Source organism: Saccopteryx leptura, chromosome 7 (assembly GCF_036850995.1).
Source record: "Saccopteryx leptura isolate mSacLep1 chromosome 7, mSacLep1_pri_phased_curated, whole genome shotgun sequence".
In the NCBI taxonomy this organism is placed as follows: Eukaryota; Metazoa; Chordata; class Mammalia; order Chiroptera; family Emballonuridae; genus Saccopteryx; species Saccopteryx leptura.
This window is the reverse complement of record NC_089509.1, coordinates 8,064,796-8,084,809: the sequence shown is the minus strand read 5'-3', so window position 1 is coordinate 8,084,809 and position 20,014 is coordinate 8,064,796. Positions and strand designations below refer to the sequence as shown.

The 20,014-nt window shown below is 40.1% G+C and overlaps 1 protein-coding gene across 9 annotated transcripts in view; it reads left to right on the top strand.

Annotated features, from left to right (window-relative positions):
- Nucleotides 1-19,817, top strand: part of EPB41L5 (erythrocyte membrane protein band 4.1 like 5) — a 143,082-nt gene extending 123,265 nt beyond the window's left edge. For 2 of the 9 annotated variants that reach the window (XM_066344841.1, XM_066344834.1), the window contains 6 exons: nucleotides 1,039-1,129; nucleotides 3,679-3,753; nucleotides 6,835-6,876; nucleotides 7,046-7,063; nucleotides 7,266-7,396; nucleotides 19,682-19,817. In XM_066344841.1, coding sequence (XP_066200938.1) covers nucleotides 1,039-1,129; nucleotides 3,679-3,753; nucleotides 6,835-6,876; nucleotides 7,046-7,063; nucleotides 7,266-7,396; nucleotides 19,682-19,748 — 424 coding nt within the window. In that variant the 3' untranslated portion in view covers nucleotides 19,749-19,817. Of the gene's footprint in view, nucleotides 1-1,038; nucleotides 1,130-3,678; nucleotides 3,754-6,834; nucleotides 6,877-7,045; nucleotides 7,064-7,265; nucleotides 7,397-13,670; nucleotides 13,686-19,681 lie in introns of those variants that run through there. The other 7 variants (XM_066344835.1, XM_066344838.1, XM_066344837.1 and 4 more) reach the window with 7 other exon arrangements.
- The last annotated feature ends 197 nt before the right edge of the window (nucleotides 19,818-20,014 follow it).

The window sequence follows — 20,014 nt, the reverse complement described above, 5'->3', positions numbered from 1 at the left end:
TCTTGCTGCTTGTTTTTCATAACTGTCTCTTTTTTCTTTTCATCTTTTTGCTTCTCTTTATCTCAGTGTCATGGATGCAACAGTCCTAGCTTTTACTTCCCTAATAATATGTCTGACTCTTCCAAGCTAGGATTCATCTCGTGTCTTCCTCAGTCTCCTTGTAGGACTGGACAGAACTGCTCCTGTTGCTTGCATACTTCTCGGTGATGCTGGAGAGGGTTGGGAGTTCCTGCTGGAGGTGTTATCATAGTGGATCATGACTTTTCAGCTGTACATTTCCCCCTTTCCTCTCTGGTTCTAGAGCCATCTATCTGTATGACTGCTCCTGTTCTTGTTCTTCTTATCTGGGGTTAGACCCTATTGTCATTACTGCTGGGCCTACAGTTAACATTCCCTGGCCTCCTCTCATCTGGCTGGTCTGTTGTGTTATCTGGAACATCAATCTATTATCTATTAGTGTCTTTTTTGTATATCTGCCTTTTTATTTTTAAGGTGAGAGGAGAGGAGATAGTGAGGCAGACTCTCACATGCGCCCAGGATCTACCCACCAAACCCATCTGGGGCTGATGCTCAAGTACCAAGCTATTTTTAGTGCCTGAAGCTGATGTACTCACTAATCTCAATGCCTGGGGCCATGCTCAAACCAATTGAACCACTGACTACAAGAGGGAAAGAGGGAGAGAAGAGGGAGAGGGCGTCAAACCTAGGATTTCCATATGCCAAGCCGATGTTCTATCCACTGAACCGCTGGCCAAGGCCTGTCTTTCTTTTCAAGATAAATTGTTTCTGTCCTTTCATTGAGATTTATGAGGGAAACAAAGTGGCCCACAGTTTTGATTCATCTGTGAGGGAGTCTGACCTGGATTTGAAACTGTTATGTGGTGGGTGAGAAAGCGTTTCACAAAAGCATGAGTGTGACCTTGACTGCTGTCATGCTCCTCACAAATCTAATTTCTTCTCCTTCCAAGTCCTTTTTTTGAAAATGCTGCCTCTGTCCACATAGGGCTTCCCTGATGTGAATTTATATTTTCTTCCCAGTGCTGCATTAAATGAGAACAATCTGCCTCTCCCTGAAGATTCTCTTGCTCCAGTGCACACCACACATGCAGGAAATGGTTCTGTTCTAAAGGTAACAATACTTTTACTTTGTAAGGTTTCCCCAAAGACCATAGTGAGTTGAGTTGAATCCCCTAGTAAGAACATGGACATCTGGTGACTTCTGATTCACACCAGAACTTAAGCTACAAGGAAAACACTGAGCCTGAATTCTGTAGGGAAACTTTTGTTGTCAAATGCCTCACAAGAGAATCTCAGGGGTTTTTCTCCAGTTTTTGTGTTACTTGTTGGCTATGCCTCTCTGTTGTCTCTAACTGTACAGAACACATAGAAGGCACTGATTGTTGACTGGTAAACATTCTGAAACCATAGCAATCTGTCACTGTGTGGCAATACAACCAGCTCATCACAGTGCCTGCCTCTTCTGTACCCTCCCAGTGCAGAGATCCTAGAAACCCAGTTCATTTCTGAGTGAATGCTTTAATTTGCAAGGTAAATGACAAATTATTCTTGTAAATAACACTTACCATGTTCCCTTTTATTGCATAAGCACATTTATTGTAGAAGGTTACCAAGTATTTGCAAAAAAGAAAAAATTAGAAGTCACATGTATTCTGGCTACCCCAGAATTTAGGTGTGTAATTTTTCAGACTTTTGGGTTAAAAAACAAACAACCAGGAGCTTCCTTTCTGCTAATTAAAATTCTAAAAAAATATATTAACATATTTTATCATTGATAATTGTTAAGTAGACCTCGAGATTCTTTTTGGAATAGAAGACATTAAGTTCAAAGATTTATTGCATATATAATATATACTAGACAGTGTGCTAAGCTTTGGAAATTAAAATTGATTGTTGAAACATAGTTTCTTATTTTTAAGCTGCCTATAGTCCATTGGGAGAGAGAAATTTAATAAATTGTGGTAGAGATATGTACAGCTGTTTTGGGGCACTCACTCAGGTCACAGGGTGGGAGGGGTTGGATGAGAGAAGGGAGATACAAGAAGAGAGAACAATTTTTTTCATGTGTGTGATTAAAATTGAATATTGAAACATGAACAGGAGATTCACCAAGGCCTGAAAAGCAAGTAGATAGAGAATTGTAGACCCTGGCCAGTGGCTCAGTGGATAAAGTGTCAGTCCGGCATATGGATGTACTGGGTTTGTTTCCCAGTCAGTGCACACAGGAGAAGGACCATTTGATACTTCTCCTCCCCTCTCCCTCTTCTCTTCCTCTCCCCCTTCTCTCCCTCTTCCCCTCCTGTCGATTGTTCAAGTGTGGCCCCGGGTGCTGAGAATAGCTTGGTTGGTCTGAACATGTTAGCGTCAGGCACTAAAAATAGCTCAGTACTTGAGCATTAGCCCCAGATGGGGAAGAAAGAGAATTGCATAAATGAATGGCCCTTTTTAATGTACTACACATTAAATACTTATTTCTCTTATTTGCATATTGGAATTTTATCTTTTATACTTTTAAAGTTTTTCTTATCCCCACAAACACACACACATATGCATGCATATGCATGTACACATACTGTGCAGTACTGAACTGCATCCTCCATAAAGTGCTTCAAATACTGATTAAACAGCCTGACCTGTGGTGGCACAGTGGGTAAAGCATTGACCTGGAATGCTGAAGTCACTGGTTCAAAACCCTGGGCTTGCCCAGTCAAGTCACACACAAGAAGGAACTATGAGTTGATGCTTCCTGCGCCTCCCCCCTGCCTTTCTCTCTCTCCCCTCTCTAAAAATCAATAAATAATAATAAAAAAAAACTAAACCGGCTCTGGCCGGCTGGCTCAGTGGTAGAGCGTCGGCCTGGCGTGCGGAAGTCCCGGGTTCGATTCCCGGCCAGGGCACACAGGAGAGGCGCCCATCTGCTTCTCCACCCCTCCCCCTCTCCTTCCTCTCTGTCTCTCTCTTCCCCGCAGCCGAGGCTCCATTGGAGCAAATGATGGCCCGGGCGCTGGGGATGGCTCCGTGGCCTCTGCCCAAGGCACTAGAGTGGCTCTGGTCGCAACAGAGCGACGCCCTGGATGGGCAGAGCATCGCCCCCTGGTGGGCATGCCAGGTGGACCTCGGTCGGGCGCATGCGGGAGTCTGTCTGACTGCCTCCCCTTTTCCAACTTCGGAAAAATACAAAAAAAACCCCACAAAACAAACAAAAAAACTAAACCAAAAGTGTTAATTAATATTTATGGGGGGAAGTTCATATTGTCTTCTTTTGCAAACAGCAAAGCTTTCATACATCTGGACAAAGAAGCACCTAGAACTCAGGCATCTCCTTTACCCACCTGTCTTCTGGGCTGAGCTTTCTATCTCTCTCTTCTAGTCTGAGAGCCAGAACACTCATAGCCCTACCCAAGTTTTGTCTCACCAAAAGGAATAGCTATCTGCAAATTTATAAAACACCTAGCTTTTTAAAATTTTGATTGTTGTCTAGATTCCCCTCCAATTAAAGTGGAATTACTAATAACCATGATTCTTGAATGTGCCTGTTTGTTTAATGATTAACACTATCAAGCCTGGGTCAGAATTGTAAATTGAAAGGATATGGGAAAAAAATAGTCTCATGATTGATTAGTGGGTCATTTAACAACTACATATATTTTGTCTCCATAGGATGCTACAGATGAATTGGATACCTTGCTTTTATCTCTAACTGAGAATCTAATTGACCACACAGTCACGCCTCAGGTAAATATGCTTTAAAACAGCAAGATGGAAAGGAATTTTTGTTTTGAAAATGTTGCTGCTTGATTCCAATTTTTAACCTTTTTAACAATTTAGTAAAACTTTATTTAAGAGCAGTTGATATTGCAGCACCTAGTTAACATTGCTTTCTGTCTATAAAGTTCTGGCAGTTTGTGTGTCACTGCACAGTGTGTCACTGCTAGGAGCCTATTTGTAATTGGCACCATGCTGTCAATATCACAGGGAATGTGCTAGTAAACCAGCTTCAAAGAGTTAAGATAATAAGGACATATTTAATTTTTAAACAAAATTTACAGGGCCTGACCTGTGGTGGCGCAGTGGATAAAACATTGATCTGGAACGCTGAGGTCACCAGTTCAAAAACCCTGGGCTTACCTGGTCAAGGCACATATGGGAGTTGATGCTGCCTGCTCCTCCCCCCCTTGTGTCTCCCTTCTTTCTTCTCTCTCTCTCTCTCATCTCAAATGAATAAATAAAATCTTAAAAAAAAATTTACAGACAGGTGGAGAGATAAGAATGTGTGGCATTGACCATATTGATTATTGTTGTAGTGCAGGAGATACTGTGTTAAGTACTGTGACCATATATAATAGTTCTCTCCAGAGTTATAGCTCAGTTGGGTGATAGGTACACAGATAACCCATATAGTGCCTCATGAGTAATATGACAGGAGTTGCTTCAGGAAGTAGCCATCATTCCAAAGGCTTAGAAGAACATATGGTCCTTTCTATGTGCTGGATGTTTGCTTACATCATTCGTTCTCAAATTTGGGTATATAGCAAGTAATTCTGTGATTAAACAAAGATTACTAGACTCCACCGTCAAAGTTTCTGATATGGTGTGGGTGGGGCCTGAGAAATTTTCTGTTGTTCTCTATTAGCTATAATATTGTTATATCTTTCACATTTAGATTTTAACCCATTTGAATAGTTTGAGTTGGTGGGGGGGATGTCAGTTGTAGTTTTGATATAACTCAGTTATGTATTTTATCCTACAAAAAGCCAATTTTCTGAATCTTATCTACTAAATAACCTATGCTTTCTCAATTGATTTGTTCTAATCTTTCTATTGTTTCACTGGATCTCTCTTTTTTGTTGTTGTTTAGTTTTGTTTATTTTTTTGTGGTAAAATTAGTACCCAAGATTATGTATATTTTAGTTATATAACATTATAATTCAATATTTGTATACAGTACTCCTTCCTCTTATCTGTAGTTTCAGTCGTCCACAGTTTTAGTTATCCACAGCCAACCATGGTCCCAAAATATTAAATGGAAAATAACAGAAATAAACAGTTCATAAGTTTTAAATTACATGCCACTTGAGTAGTGTGATGAAATCTTATGCCATCCCTCCCCGTCTTGCCTAGGAGGTGAGTTACCTTTATCCAGCGTGCTCATTCACACTGTTGCTTACTGCAGTGCTCTGCACAAGTGAACCATGGGCCTCTCTTTTCTTGCTCTGGTACTATTGTGTTTTTATTTTTCTGGCTTTGTAACCTATTCTAATATCTAGCATCTCTTTACTTATAAATTTTACCATTGCTATGTCAGATTTCCCCAAAAGAACCTGCCTATACTTTAATGGAGTCTGTATTAAATTTATAGATTTTTTTTTTGAAGAAAACTGGCATTTTAAAAATCTTTTTCTTTTCATGAACTTGATATATATTTCTGGTTTCTCATCTTTGAGTTGCTGAATATTCTCTATAAATCTATATTCTTTGTTACATTAAATCCTAAATACTTTGTAGTTTTATTGATATTTTTAATGGTATTTAATTTTTTACTATTAAATTAATAAGTTGAGTTATGTCTAACAAACTTGCTGAATTCTATTAGTCAATCTGCTGATTCTCTTGAATACTCAGTTTCTAAGGTATATTTAATATCTACCTATACTTGCTGTTTAATCCACTTTTCACATGTTACTAGATCTGTCCGTGTTATTGTTTTGCATATTTTGAAGGTAGGCTGTGAGAGATACTATCTGTTTATGATAATTATATTTTCTTAAGTTCCTTTAAGCACTGTAAAGTGTCCTTCTCTGCCCTTTTCTCTCTTAATTTCCCTTTTGATTGATATAAAATTAACACCCTAGCTTTCTTTTAAGTTTATATTGCCTAACATATAATTGTCTGTTCTTTTATTTTCAACCTTTCTGTATGTGTTGGTTTAAATGCACCTTTGGTGAACAACATTTTGCTAGATCTTGTTTTTAAAATCTTCTTTGAGAGTCTCTATCCTTTGGTTGAGTTTAATCCATTTATATTTACTGTAAGCATGGTAATTACTGGATCTGCCAAACCATTGTTTGTTTACTGTTACCATTTTCTCTCTTTCTCTCTCTCTTATTTCCTGTGGTAAAAGTTCATTTTCTTAATATTAGTGGGAAAATCATACTTCAGATTTGTATTCTTCTGCTGGTTACCTAACTTCCTAAGACCTGGACTTATATTAATTTTTTTTATCAGAATCTAAGGCTACCAGTGCAAGGGCTAGTCTCAGTTTCCATAAAATATGGGAGTTTATTAGATTATAATTCCACATATAGAAGTAAGATCTAGAAATTAAACATTAAAATGAATCTAACAATGTGGACATTTTTATTTCTCTTTTCCACATCTGTATACAAACAAGGTTTTTTTCTGTGTACTTTTTTGTGCTATTCATTTTGATTTGTCATAATCCATTGTTCAGAATCCTACCAAGAAGGCTGTGATTATTTGTAATAAACTAGAATTTTAGAAAATAAAATGTTAAACTGATACTGAATTGGGGAAAAGTCCTATTCAATGAACTGAAAGTAGTATTAGCATCCTTAGAGTAGTCAAGTTTTGGATTAAAGAGATTCTCAAAATTATGACAGTTTCTTAAGAGGTGAGGTATGGCATCTGTGCTGTAGAAAAGGATCTTGGATTCAGAAGTTGATGCCAGTTCAAAGGGAACATTAAGAACTGCCTTTCCTAATGCATTTCATAGCAGAAGAAAGCATGATGAGTATAATCATGAAAATAAGTCAGTGTTCCCTAAAAATAAATACATATATATAACATTTATTTTAGGTATCCTCAACATCCCTGATCATGCCCCGGTGGATTGTGCCAGTAAGTTACTATTTGCAACTTTTCTATTGGTTACCCTTTCCCAGTAAGGCCTAAAGGATTTCCAGGTGCTTGTTTTCCCTTAAAAACAAGGGGTCATGATCGAAGTGCTGTTAACAACTTACTGGCTTCAAACTAGTGATGTAACTTTTCTGCTTATACATGCTTACAGATGAGGACAAAGACAAAAGTAAGCCCTGAGGGAAGGCTGGTTATAAACAAACAAACCAAACAACGATGGTCTTCAAAATTGTATTCCTTAGTATTCCTTAGTACCATAATCATTAGGGTATTCCTTAGTATTCCTTATCACTATAATCGTTAGAGAAGATGACTTAGAGCCCTTGGGTGAGTATTGTCACCTCAGCTCACATGTTGTATGTCTCCCTCAGCAGAGCACTGTTCTTCCTAATGGACTCACAGGACACGGCCCGTCTCTGGGGGGCAAGGAGGGACATGGGGACAGAGACCTGACCTTGTTGATCTCGCCCCCAGCACCGTTCTTGGTGGACGCTGTGACCAGGTGAGGAGGTTCTCAGTTGCCATTTCTAGGCTTCTGATAATAGGAAAAAATTAAATATATTTAAAACAATAATGTCAGTTCTTCTTTAATTGAACTTAATTGAAACTGGATCAGTTTTTTAATTTATTATTTAGACTAGTGTTTTTTTCTTGTCAGTAGCAATTTTCTTCAAAATTTTGAAGTAGACCTTATGGTTTTTTTATGAAGCATTTGTTAGATAAAAATTTTATAGGCTTATCTTTTAAAATTCATATTTATTTTTTTAAAATTGATTCGTCTCTTCCTTTCATGCTGTACTATTATGTTGTCTGTCAGTAGGTGAAGAGGTGCAGCTTAGCGGGGCAGAGACACCCGAGGTGGGGCTCTAAGATGGCCTTTCCTGAGACCTCTTGCACGCCCACTTCAGCATGCATTGGCCACCAAGCTTTGGTTTATCATGGAGTTCTTCAATATTTAGTTGTCAGGACCAAAGCTGTGCTCATTTTGCAAAAGATTTAAAATTGCCTTCATTTTCATCTTAGACTTTTTCCTAATTGTGTCTGGTATTTCTCATGTCCTCCTGGTCTTGAAACGGTGGGAAAATGGAAATATGTGCTTTTCTAATTAGAGTGGAAAAATTATTAGAGATAATTAACTTAAGAGAAATTTAATAGGTTATTTTTCTAAACATTTACATTCCTAGTAATTGCCACTGTAAAAAATAGAGGTTATGGCCCTGGCCGGTTGGCTCAGCGGTAGAGCGTCGGCCTAGCGTGCGGAGGACCCGGGTTTGATTCCCGGCCAGGGCACATGGGAGAAGCGCCCATTTGCTTCTCCACCCCTCCGCCGCGCTTTCCTCTCTGTCTCTCTCTTCCCCTCCTGCAGCCAAGGCTCCATTGGAGCAGAGATGGCCCGGGCGCTGGGCATGGCTCTGTGGCCTCTGCCTCAGGCGCTAGAGTGGCTCTGGTCGCAATATGGCGACGCCCAGGATGGGCAGAGCATCACCCCCTGGGGGGCAGAGCACCGCCCCTGGTGGGCGTGCCGGGTGGATCCCGGTCGGGTGCATGCGGGAGTCTGTCTGACTGTCTCTCCCTGTTTCCAGCTTCAGAAAAATGAAAAAAATAAAAAAATAAAAAAATAAAAAATAAAATAAAAAAAAATAGAGGTTATGGGGCCCTGGCCTGTTGACTCAGTGATAGAGCGTTGGCTCTGTGTTTAGATGTCCCAGGTTCGATTCCCAGCCAGGGCACACAGGAGAAGCACCCATCTGCTTCTCTGCCCTTCCCCCTCTCCTTCTCTATCTCTCTCTTCCCCTCCCGCAGCCAAGGTTCCATTGGAACAAAGTTGGCCCTGGCACTGAGGATGGCTCCACAGCCTCCACCTCAGTGCTAGAATGGCTCTGGTTGCAATGGAACCATGCCCCAGATGGGCAGAGCATCGCCCCCTAGTGGGCATGCCAGGTGGATCCTGGTCGGGCGCATGGAGGAGTCTGTCTTTCTGTCTCCCTGCTTCTCCCCACTTCTCACTTCAGAAAAATAGAAGAAGAAAAAAATAGAGATTACATAGATTACATACAGGGGACCAGTGATAGTACTTTGTAATTGAATTTGTACAAGAAAATGTGAGTTCTTAAGGACTTTAAAATTGAAAGTTACAGATGAAAAAGAGCTTATCTCTATTTCTTCTCAAAGCAAAATAGTCATAAAGGAGTAAGATAAAAATAACAAGTAGTAAACATGAAACTAATATAATGTCAATTATAACTCAAAAAAAGTTAAATAAATCAGTGAAACAGAATAGAGTCCAGAAAGAAACAAATCCACACATAAACAGTTATGTGATTTATGAAAAAGTGATGGTTTATAGCAGGGGTCTCAAACTCGCGGGCCGCATGCGGCCCGCCAAACAATTTTGTGCGGCCCGCAGACTAATCCATGAAGTTCAAAATATTTTGGATAAAATTAAGTAAGCCTAGGGGCCTACTTATATTTTTCATTTCTCTAGCACCTTGCTCTGCGGCCCACATGCTGAGTTGAGTTTGAGACCCCTGGTTTATAGCTATGGGGAAAGAATGGTCTTTCATTAAATCAGCTAGACAAGTTAAATATCCATGTGGGACAAATTGTTTTTAAAATTTAATTAAATCTAGGCCCTGGCCAGTTGGCTCAGTGGTAGAGCATTGGCCTGGCGTGCCGAAGTCCCGGGTTCAATTCTTGGCCAGGGCACACAGGAGAAGCGCCCATCTGCTTCTCCACCCCTCCTCCTCTCCTTCCTCTCTGTCTCTCTCTTCCCCTCCCAAAGCTGAGGCTCCATTGGAGCAAAGATGGCCCGGGCACTGGGGATGGCTCCATGGCCTCTGCCTCAGGTGCTAGAGTGGCTCTGGTTGCAACAGAGCGACGCCCCAGATGGGCAGAGCATCACCCCCTGGTGGGCGTGCCAGGTGGATCCCGGTCGGGCGCATGTGGGAGTCTGTCTGACTGCCTCCCTGTTTCCAGCTTCAGAAAAATACAAAAAAAAAAAAAAAATACAAAAAAATTTTTAATTAAATCTATTGGTTAATAACATTTTATAAGATTCAGGTATACAGCTTTATAACATCTGTATACTCTATTGTATGCTCATTCCCCAAAGTCTAGTCTCCTCTCATCACCATATATTTGACTTCTTTACTCAATTTGTTCTCCCTTCATCCTCATTCCCTCTGGTAACCAACCACCATTCTGTTGTCTTGTTTATTAAATTGTTGCCACATATGAGTGAAATCATGTTTATTTTTTGTTTTTTTCTTTCTTCACTTAAAATGATGCTCTCAAGATCCATTCATGCTATCACAAATGGCAATACTTCATCTTTTTTATGCCTGAATAGTATTCCATTGTATATATAACAATTTATCTAATCATCAGTCACTTAGGTTGTTTTTCTGCATTGGTTATTTTGAATAATGCTACACTGAACATAGGGGTTCATATATCTTTACAAATAAGTGTTTTCAAATTTGGGGGAAAATCCACACACTAAAATATGAGACATCCCGCCTTCCTTCTTTTTTCAGTTTCCAGAGTATTGTTGGCTAGGTATAAATGTCTCAAGTGAGAAATTGAGAGAATTATTTTCTGGAGAAACTGAGAAACCAGAGGGAAAAGGTGCACAAGGTTGTCCCTGATGGAATTGCCAGTAAATCAGCCTAATAACTCCACGTGGAAGCCCACTAGTTAATCAGTTTTGCCCATATGTAGTTTCCAAACAGCATTCTAATGCTTTACTCTTGAATATGAATAGTGCTTGACTTGCATATGACAAGGGCCAAAAATTATCAGATGTTTGAGGAAAGACCAAAACAGGTAAATTGAATTAAAAAGAGATAAGCAGGGAACAAAAACTTCAAAAAATGATAGTATCATGAAGGAAAAGATACTGCATCCATGCAGCAATAACAGGAAATTTAAAAGAAAACAAACAGAAACCAAAGCAATCTTAGAAATTATTAACCATGTTAAAAGTAAAATCCAAAGAATATGTGGAAGACTGAGGAAATCTCCCACAAAGTAGAACAAAAAGATAGAAATTAGGAGAGAAAATAAAATTGGAGAGTTGGTCTAGGAAATTCAATATGTGAGTCATCAGAGATACAGAAAGAACTGAGTACATGAAAGTGAAAAGATTGTCAAAGAAAGGACTTGAGATTTCCCAGCTCAGAAGCACTTGAGTTTTAGATTACACAGGCCTGCTGAAGTACCCATCACAGAGAATGAAAACCGATGATACCAAGGAACATCATGACATTTCAGAATATCAAAGTTAAGAGAGGATATAAGTCTTTATGGAGTGAAGGAGGAAGAATACATACAAAGGGTTGGAAATCAGAATGACAGCTGACCTAACCGAAAGCGAGAAAATAATGGAGCAATGCCTTCTGAGTTCTGGAGGAAAATCCTTTTCCCCCTAGAGTTTTATATCCAGACTGTCAGTGAAGCGTGAGATTAGAAGAAATGGACATAGTAGTTTCTTTTTTTTTTTTTTTTTTTTCATTTTTCTGAAGCTGGAAACAGGGAGAGACAGTCAGACAGACTCCCGCATGCGCCCGACCGGGATCCACCCGGCACGCCCACCAGGGGGCGACGCTCTGCCCACCAGGGGGCAATGCTCTGCCCATCCTGGGAGTCGCCATATTGCGACCAGAGCCACTCTAGCGCCTGGGGCAGAGGCCACAGAGCCATCCCCAGCGCCCGGGCCATCTTTGCTCCAATGGAGCCTCGGCTGCGGGAGGGGAAGAGAGATACAGAGAGGAAAGCGCGGCGGAGGGTGGAGAAGCAAATGGGCGCTTCTCCTGTGTGCCCTGGCCGGGAATCGAACCCGGGTCCTCCGCACGCTAGGCCGACGCTCTACCGCTGAGCCAACTGGCCAGGGCCATAGTAGTTTCTTTGTAAAGTATATACAGTGTGTCTGTAAAGTCACAGTGCACTTTTGACCGGTCACAGGAAAGCAACAAAAGACGATAGAAATGTGAAATCTGCACCAAATAAAAGGAAAACCCTGAGATTTGGGAAGATGGCAGCAGAGTAGGCAGATGCACAGACTCCCAGCTCTCACCATCAAACTGGAATACAAATAAATTTAGAAATAATCATCATGAAAAACCAACTCTGCACTACAAGAACAGCTCTCAAAAACCAAGGAACAAAGAAGAAGCCACAACAAACCTGGTAGAGAGCGCCTGAATCTCCCTGGCTAACAGGAATGGGGTGGGGGGGGTGAGGCTGAGAGCCCAGAGGGGCTCTCACTCCAGGGAAAAGAGCAGAAAATACTGCTCACAGCCACCTGCCTGGCGACCAGGGAGTGAGGTGTGTTGAAAGAACCAGCTTGTATTCCAAGAGGAAAAGGGAGAGAGAGGGACAGACAGTGAGGGGCTGAGGAATGCAGAGGACGACCTAAAAAGCTGACTCATCCAGAGCTGGAGGCGGCCATAGCTGGGGGAGGGACTGATCCTTCCACAAAACAAAAGAATAAATTGCTTTTGGATCACAGATCTCCAGACATCTCTCCAGTTGCAGTCAGCGCAACAAGACACAGCTGAAAACAAGAAGTGGGGAGGAGGGACAGTAACTCAGGTCTCCATGGAGATCTGAAATACACCTCCCCCTACTGAAGCTGAGAAAACACCCTGCCCCCAGAGAGATTATCTGGTAGAAGAGGCCTTCAGATGAAGTCTCAGGTTACACCCACGGCATTCCTGGATACAGTTTCAAGGAAGCCCCCTGCTGAGATCAGTAAACCAGACTATCACCTGTTAAAAAAACAAACAAATCAAGACTTCAAAGCAGCCCAAATCCGAAAGTGGATTACAAATAATAGCTGATGCCAACCCAAGAAGACCTAGAAATAACACAATTGAGAATTGGAGGCAGACAGACAACACCAAGCCTAGACTCAACCAGCTCTACAAACAAAACACCCAAAACACAGACATAATGAGAAGACAGAGAAGTACAATCCAAGTGAAACCACAAGAGAAACCTTCAGGAGATAAACGAAGTGATACAGAAATAACCAAACTTCCGATGTGGAGTTCAAAATAATGATTGTAAGGATGATTAGGGATCTTAGAACAACAATGGATGGTCATTACAAACACCTAAATAAAGAAATACTAAGTATAAAAAAGGATATTGAAATATTAAAAAAGAATCAGTCCAAGATGACAAATACAATATCAGAAATGAAGACCAAAATGGAAGGAATTAAAAACAGGATGGATAGAGCTGAGGATCGAATCAGCGAGTTGGAGGACAACTTGAATGAAGGCAAGAAAGCAGAGAAGAAAAAAAAAAGACTCAAAAAGTTTGAGGAAACTCTTAGAGAGCTCTGTGACAACATGAAGAGAAATAACATCCGCATCATAGGGGTTCCTGAAGAAGAAGAGAAAGAACAAGGGATAGAGATTTTGTTCAATCATATCATAGCTGAAAACTTCCCTAAATTAATGCAGGAGAAACTCTCACAAGTTCATGAAGCACAGAGAACTCCATTAAAGAGAAACCCAAAGAAACCTATACCGAGACATATCATAATTAAAATACCAAAGCTAAGTGATAAAGAGAAAATATTAAAAGCTGCAAGAGAAAAAAAAGCTATCACCTACAAAGGAGCCCCCATAAGGATGACATCCGACTTCTCAACAGAAACACTTGAGGCCAGAAGGGAATGTCAAGAAATATTCAAAGTAATGCAGAACAAGAACCTACAACCAAGACTACTTTATCCAGCAAGGCTATCAATTAAAATTGAAGGAGAGCCCTGGCCGGTTGGCTCAGCGGTAGAGCGTTGGCCTGGTGTGCGGGGGACCCGGGTTCGATTCCCGGCCAGGGCACATAGGAGAAGCGCCCATTTGCTTCTCCACCCCTACCCCCTCCTTCCTCTCTGTCTCTCTCTTCCCATCCTGCAGCCAAGGCTCCATTGGAGCAAAGATGGCCCGGGCGCTGGGGATGGCTCCTTGGCCTCTGCCCCAGGCGCTAGAGTGGCTCTGGTCGTGGCAGAGCGACGCCCCAGAGGGGCAGAGCATCGCCCCCTGGTGGGCAGAGCGTCGCCCCTGGTGGGCGTGCCGGGTGGATCCCGGTCGGGCCCATGCGGGAGTCTGTCTGACTGTCTCTCCCCGTTTCCAGCTTCAGAAAGAAAAAGAAAAAATAAAAATAAAAAAAAATAAAAAAAATTGAAGGAGAAATAAAAAGCTTCCCCCAAAAAAACTTCAAGGAATTCATTACAACCAAACCAATGCTGCAGGAAATGTTAAGGGGCCTGTTGTAAACAGATCAAAATGGGAAAAGAATATAGCAAAAGAGGAATACAGCTTTAAAGAATAAAATGGCAATAAACAACTACATATCAATAATAACCTTAAATGTAAATGGATTGAATGATCCAATCAAAATACATAGGGTAGCTGCATGGATAAGAAAACAGAACCCATACATATGCTGTCTACAAGAGACACACCTTAAAACAAAAGATGCACATAGATTGAAGGTAAAAGGATGGAAAAAAACATTTCATGAAAATGAAAAAAAAAAAGCTGGGGTAGCAATACTTATATCAGACAAAATGGACTTAAAAACAAAGGTTATAGTAAGAGATTAAGAAGGCCACTATATAATGATAAAGGGAGTAATCCACCCTGGCCTGTTGGCTCAGTGGTAGAGTGTTGGCCTGGAGTGTAGGAGTCCTAGGTTCGATTCCTGGCCAGGGCACACAGGAGAAGCACCCAATTGCTTCTCCACCCCTCCTCTCCTTCCTCTCCGTCTTTCTCTAACCCCTCCTGCAGCCGAGGCTCCATTGGAGCAAAGATGGCCTGGGTGCTGATGATGGCTCTGTGGCCTCTGCCTCAGGTGCTAGAATGGCTCTGGATGAAACAGAGCGACGCCCCAGAGGGGCAGAGCATCACTCTCTAGTAGGCATGCCAGGTGGATCCAGGTCGGGCATATGCAGGAGTCTGTCTGACTGCCTCCCCGTTTCCAGCTTCAGAAAAATGCATAAATAAATAAATAAATAAATAAATAAATAAATAAATAAATAAATAAAAGGGAGTAATCCAACAGGAAGATATAACTATTATAAACATCTATGTACCTAATATAGGAGCACCTAAATATATAAAGCAGACTTTGATGGATATAAAGGGGGAGATCAATAGCAATACTATAATAGTAGGGGATTTCAATACCCGACTAACATCACTGGATAGATCCTCAAGAAAGAAAAATTAACAAAGAAACAGCAGACTTAAAGGACACACTAGATCAATGAGATTTAATAGATATCTTCAGAACCTTTTACCCTAAAGCAGCAGAATATACATTCTTTTCAAGTGCTCATGGTACATTCTCTAGGATAGACCACATGTTAGGGCACAAAAGTGGTCTCAACAAATTTAAGAAGATTGAAATCATATCAAGTACTTTCTCTGATCACAGTGGCATGAAACTAGAAATGAACCACAACAGAAAAGCTCAAAAACTCTCAAACACATGGAAACTAAATAGCAGGTTGTTAAATAATGAATGGATTAAGAATGAGATCAAAGAAGAAATTAAAAAATTCCTAGAAACAAATGACAGTGAGCATACTACAACTCAAAATCTACGGGACACAGCAAAAGCAGTACTGAGAGGGAAGTTCATAGCACTACAGGCACACTTTAAGAAACTAGAAAAAGCTCAAATAAACAACTTAACCTTGCATCTAAAAGAACTAAAAAAAGGACAGCACGTAAAGCCTAAATGTAGTAGAAGGAAGGAAATAATAAAGATCAGAGCAGAAATAAATGACATAGAGGCTAAAGAAACAATACAGAGGATCAATGAAACTAGAAACTAGGAGCTAGTTCTTTGAAAAGGTAAACAAGATCGATGAACCTTTAACTAGACTCACCAAGAAAAAAAGAGAGAGGACTCAAATAAATAAAATTAGAAATGAGAGTGGGGAAATAACAACTGACACAACAGAAATACAAAATATTGTAAGAAAATACTATGAAGAACTGTATGCCAAAAAGCTAGACAACCTAGATGAAATGGACAAATTTCTTGAAACATACAATCTTCCAAAAATCAATCTGGAAGAATCAGAAAACCTAAACAGACCAATTACACCAAATGAGATGGAAACAGTTATCAAAAAACTCCCAACAAATAAAAGTCTGGGGCCTGATGGCTTCACAAGTGAATTTTACCAAATATTCAAAGAAGAACTAACTCCTATCCTCCTCAAGGTATTTCAAAAAATTCAAGAGGAAGGAAGACTTCCAAGCTCCTTTTATGAGGCGAGCATAATTCTGATTCCAAAACCAGGCAAGGACAACACAAAGAAAGAAAATTTTAGGCCAATATCCCTGCTGAGTATAGATGCTAAAATCCTCACCAAAATATTAGCAAACCGGATCCAAAAATATATGGAAAAAGTCATACACCATGATCAAGTGGGTTTTATTCTTGGGAGGCAAGGCTGGTACAATATTTGCAAATCAATCAATGTGATTCCTCACATAAACAAAAGGAAGGAGAAAAACCACATAATTTCAATAGATGCAGAAAAAGCATTTGATAAAATCCAGCACCCATTCATGATCAAAACTCTCAGCAAAGTGGGAATACAGGGAACATATCTTAACATGATAAAGGCCATCTATGACAAACCCACAGCCAACATCATACTCAATGGGCAAAAATTAAAAGCAATCCCCCTAAGATCAGGAACAAGACAGGGGTGCCCCCTTTCACCACTCTTATTCAACATAGTCCTGGAAGTCCTAGCCACAGCAGTCAGACAAGAAGAAGAAATAAAAGGCATTCAAGTTGGAAAAGAAGAAGTAAAACTATCATTATTTGCAGGTGATATGATATTGTATATAGAAAACCCTAAAGTCTCAGTCAAAAAACTACTGTACCTGATAAATGAATTCAGCAAAGTGGCAGGATATAAAATTAATACTCAGAAAACAGAGGCATTTTTATACGCCAACAATGAACTGTCAGAGAAATTAAGGAAACAATACCCTTCACTATTACAACCAAAAAAATAAAGTACCTAAGAGTAAATTTAACCAAGGAGACTAAAGACTTGTACTCATAAAATTATAAAACATTGATAAAAGAAATCAAGGAAGATACAAACAAGTGGAAGCATATACAATGCTCATGGTTAGGAAGAATTAACATCATCATTAAAATGTCTATATTACCCAAAGCAATCTATAAATTCAATGCAATACCAATTAAAATATCAATGACATACTTCAAAGATATAGATCACATATTCCAAAAATTTATATGGAACCAAAAAAGAACATGAATAGCCTCAGCAATCTTAAAAAAGAAGAATAAAGTGGGAGGTATCACACTTCCTGATATCAAGTTATAGTACAAGGCCATTGTACTCAAAACAGCCTGGTACTGGCATAAGAACAGGCATATAGATCAATGGAACAGAACAGAGAACCCAGAAATAAACCCACAGCTCTATGGACAACTGATATTTGACAAAGGAGGTAAGGGCATACAATGGAGTAAAGACAGCCTCTTTAATAAATGGTGTTGGGAAAATTGGACAGCTACCTGCAAAAAAATGAAACTAGACCACCAACTTACACCATTCACAAAAATAAACTCAAAATGGATAAAAGACTTAAATGTAAGCCGTAAAACCATAAGCATCTTAGAAGAAAACATAGGCAGTAAGCTCTCTGACATCTCTCAGAGCAATATATTTGCTGATTTATCTCCACGGGCAAGTGAAATAAAAGACAGGATAAACAAATGGGACTATAGCAAACTATAAAGCTTTTGCACAGCTAAAGACAATAAGAACAGAATAAAAAGACAAACTACGCAATTGGAGAACATATTTGACAGTACATCTGATAAGGGGTTAATAACCAAAATTTATAAAGAACTTGTAAATCTCAACATCAGGACGACAAACAATCCAATCAAAAAATGGGAAAAAGAAATGAATAGACACTTCTCCAAAGAGGACATACAGATGGCCAAAAGGCATATGAAAAAATGCTCAACATCATTAATCATTAGAGAAATGCAAATTAAAACCATAATGAGATATTACCTCACACCACTCAGAATGGCGCTCATCAACAAAACAACACAGAATAAGTGCTGACGAGGATGTGGAGAAAAGGGAACCCTCCTGCACTGCTGGTGGGAATGCAGACTGGTGCAGCCTCTGTGGAAAACAGTATGGAGATTCCTCAAAAAATTAAAAATCGAACTGCCTTTTGACCCAGCTATCCCACTCTTAGGAATATACCTCAAGAACATCATAGAACTGCTCTAAAAGGAGAAATGCACCCCCATGTTTATGGCAGCATTATTCACAATAGCGAAGATCTGGAAACAACCCAAGTGTTCATCAGAGGACGAGTGGATTAAAAAGCTTTGGTACATTTATATTATGGCAGGGGTCCCCAAACTTTTTACACAGGGGGCCAGTTCACTGTCCCTCAGACCGTTGGAGGGCCGGACTATAAAAAAAAACAACTATGAACAAATCCCTATGCACACTGCACATATCTTATTTTTAAGTAAAAAAACAAAATGGGAGCAAATACAATATTTAAAATAAAGAACAAGTAAATTTAAATCAACAAACTGACCAGTATTTCAATGGGAACTATGCTCCTCTCACTGACCACCAATGAAAGAGGTGCCCCTTGCAGAAGTGCGGTGGGGGCTGGATAAATGGCCTCAGGGGGCCGCATGTGGTGGGCCGTAGTTTGGGGGCCCCTGCTATATGGGATAGCTACCTAAGGAGCCCTAAAAATCTGTGCGTAAGCCCACATCGAACTGCACTGAATAGGTATGAAACTGGGAGAGTTTTCCTTTTATTTGGTGCAGATTTCACATTTCTATCGTCTTTTGTTGCTTTCCTGTGACCAGTCAAAAGTGCACCATTTCTTTACGGACACACTGTACTTCTCATGGGGCCCTTGTTCAGGAAGCTGTTTTACCGGAGTATGTGTTCCATCAGAATAAGCTGAGTGTCCAAGAAAGATGACAGGGAACCCAGGAAATAGCGAGGTGCAGGCATTCACCAGAAGGAAGGTGAAGAACTTCCATGGTAGCAGCTGCTAATCAGGTCTAGAAAGCATCCTGTGGATTTGAGGAGAATATAGAGAACCAGGAAGGATATTGCCAAGAAGAAAAACACATGGCCCATCCCCAATTTTTAGAAATTATATGACATTTCTGATGTACTCAGATCCATGGTTCTCTCTGTGAGGTTGGGGTCAACTAGAAACAAGTATAGAAAACTGCAGTTTACAACAGAAGAGGTAGTTGTTCAAGTCATATAAAACAAATTATACAAGAAAAAATATTTAATACATGTACTCAGTTGTAAAAACATTTCCATAATTACAATAAGCACTGAATATTAACATGATTAAAATTTTTCATAAACTGTTGAAAAGATAAGAATGAAGGATTGTGGGGCTGGTGAGTGGGCGGTAAGAATGTTAAACATTCATAACCTCTAATAGGAAGTCATTTTAGAAACATCTCTTAGAATAGATAGGACTTGGCTAGTTGTGCATGAAAATTGATATCTTTATTTCAAGATGAACTATGTATCAGTTATCTAGAAAATTCCCTTCTTTGGAATAACTCATTGCTAAATTAGGTATTAGGACATAATCATTTGAGTTTGTAATATACTCTCAGTGTGCTCTGTTTGGTGGAGAAGTGCATGCAATGTATCTCAAAGAGTTTCACTGAATAGCCTGTTTCTTCTTCCTTTCAGCTCTGCTCCAGCTTTGGCCAAAGAGCCCACCTTGAAGCGGAAGTGTTTACTGACAACTGAGCTCTAAGGGACTGCCTTCTCGCCCATAACTGGAATGTCTTGCGCTCCCCATCAGTCTATCTGGAAATCGGTTTCTGCTGAAGGGGTTGAATTCAGGAGCTTGCCCTTTACTTGTTGGGTAAAAGGTTTGTTAGGTTTGACTTCAGTTCCATGAAAAAACTGCATTTTCCGTCCGACTGGAAGGGTTCGATTATACTGAATATTTTCCCAAATGAGGAGCTCTGGTCTTTTACTTCATTGAATTTCACTGAAGTTTTAAATTCCCCGTGATTT